At 55.4% G+C, this 1956-nt stretch overlaps 1 protein-coding gene across 1 annotated transcript; it reads left to right on the plus strand.

The window, feature by feature from the left end:
- Positions 1-360: 360 nt before the first annotated feature.
- LOC141042895 (uncharacterized) lies at positions 361-678 on the plus strand. Its single transcript, XM_073511806.1, has one exon. The coding sequence runs from the start codon at positions 361-363 to the stop codon at positions 676-678; it is 318 nt and encodes a 105-aa protein (XP_073367907.1).
- Positions 679-1956: the final 1278 nt, after the last annotated feature.

The following is a 1956-nucleotide window of genomic DNA, read 5'->3' on the forward strand; positions in this document are numbered from 1 at the left end:
TCCACGAGGCCATGTGTGCCTACGACGTGTTTGTGTGGCGTGCTAGTTTTAAATAGCAGATATCGGGCTGGTAGCGGATTGGGGTCCGCGTAGCGAGATGCGGATAGCGGGCGATATTGCAGGCGCTATGTCCGCCTAGCGTATTTGTAAAATCACTAGATTATTGGTTATGTTTCTAGATCCTTAACAAAATGTAATGATATTTAATTTAAGCAATAGTGGATGCTATTGTGCTAGCGGTATAGCGGACGCAATAGCGGATGATATCTCCACTATTTGAAACTATGTCACCTCAACTTCCCGGATTTTGAGACCCATGCGGATGCGGAGTTGCTCGTGTCGAGGGGGCGGGGCATTCGCATGGAGGAGATCAGGATGAAGAAGATGATGAAGATGAAGAAGAGGCCCGCCATTATCGTCAGTCCCGACGATAGCGACGAGGTGGCCATGACGAGGTTCGCACGTGAGCATCCGGAGTATGTGCAGGCCGAGCAGGAGTTCTGGTGGAAGCGCGACGTCGAGGAGGAGGAGGAGGAGGATAAGGCCAACGCCTCAACGACGATCCCCGTCGAGTCTGATTCGTTGGACTGGGGTGACTCGAAGGAGGAGGACGGGGGGTGCGACGACCCGGACAAGGACGAGTTCTGCGAGCAGCTCAACAGCTCCGATGAGGAGTAGTTTCATCTTCGAGTTGTAGTAGTGTGAACTAGTAGTAGTCATTGGAGTAGTAGTTTGATGGATGTAGTAGTTTGAACTAGTAGTAGTCGTTCAAATTAGAATTATGTTTGAAATGAAGTAGTAGTTGAACGAACTATGTTTGAATTATGTTTGAAATGAAGTAAATTTGAAGTTTCTATCTTTTCACTTGTCTAGTTTACATCCCTTATTGAAGTTGCAGTTTTACATCTCCGTTTGGAATCATCTGGTGGAGTTGGCCCTTTTATGAAGCTGCAAGAAGCATATTTTGAAGATATAAATTTTTACATCTTATTTTTACATTTCCAAATTTGCATGCATTGGAGATGCTCTAACTGGTAACCTAAGATCATCTCCAAGAGACGGTCAAAAATAACCAACTTTTAGATCTTCTGAGGCAAAAAACAGCTCTTCAACAGATGGTCCATATGCAAAAAAAATACATCTTCGCCTCCCGGAGATGTAAAATGCAACACCTCCTAGTGCAAATTTACATCTCCGGAGGCAGGAGATGTAAAAACTGCGGCCGCACGCTAACCTCCAACCGCCCTTCAGTTCATTTCCCCCTTCTTCCTCCCGCCCGCCGCCCCTCCCCCCTCCCGCCGTGGCTCCTCGCTCGGCCGCTGCCCCACCACAGCTCCCCAACGTCGCCCCGCCGCAAATCCAGCCCCGCCCCTACCCCCGCCGCCCATTCCACCCCGACTGGGCCGCCGCTCGCCGTCGTATGGGAGGATCGGGCCGTCGCCGCCCCGTCCCCGTCCGCCTCCGCCCCGCCCCGGCTCGTCCGCCTCCGCTCCGGCCTCCGCCCGCCCCTGCTCGCAGTGCACGCCACTGTCGCCCGCCCTCGCCCGCACCGCATGTCGCTGTCTCGCTTCGTCCGCCTCCGCCCCGCGCCGCACGCCGCCGCCCGCTCCCCGCTCGGCGGCCGCCCCGACCTCTCTCCACCCGCCGCCGCCTCGACTCGCTCTGGCCGCCGCCGCCATCCGATGGTGCCGAAGGGCAAGTCGGGTTTCTTTGGTGTGAGGGCGATGCCCTCCGGGAACTTCGGAGTGGACTTCTCCGACGCCGGGCGGCGTTGGTGGCTTAGCACGTATCCCACTGCCGATGAGGCTGCACGTGCCTACGACGTGGCGGTGTGGCGTGCTGGGCGGCCGAAGACGGACCTCAACTTCCCGGAGATCGAGATCCGGGCAGTGGCGGAGTGGCTAATGTTGCAGGGCATCCAGATGGAGGAGATGCCGACGAATAAGAAGAAGAAGA

This window comes from Aegilops tauschii, chromosome 3 (genome assembly GCF_002575655.3).
Source record: "Aegilops tauschii subsp. strangulata cultivar AL8/78 chromosome 3, Aet v6.0, whole genome shotgun sequence".
Classification (NCBI taxonomy): Eukaryota; Viridiplantae; Streptophyta; class Magnoliopsida; order Poales; family Poaceae; genus Aegilops; species Aegilops tauschii.

What these genes read in the sequence shown, in the direction of transcription:
- LOC141042895 (XM_073511806.1), top strand. Translation starts at nt 361, where the DNA reads ATGGAGGAGATCAGGATGAAGAAGATGATGAAGATGAAGAAGAGGCCC.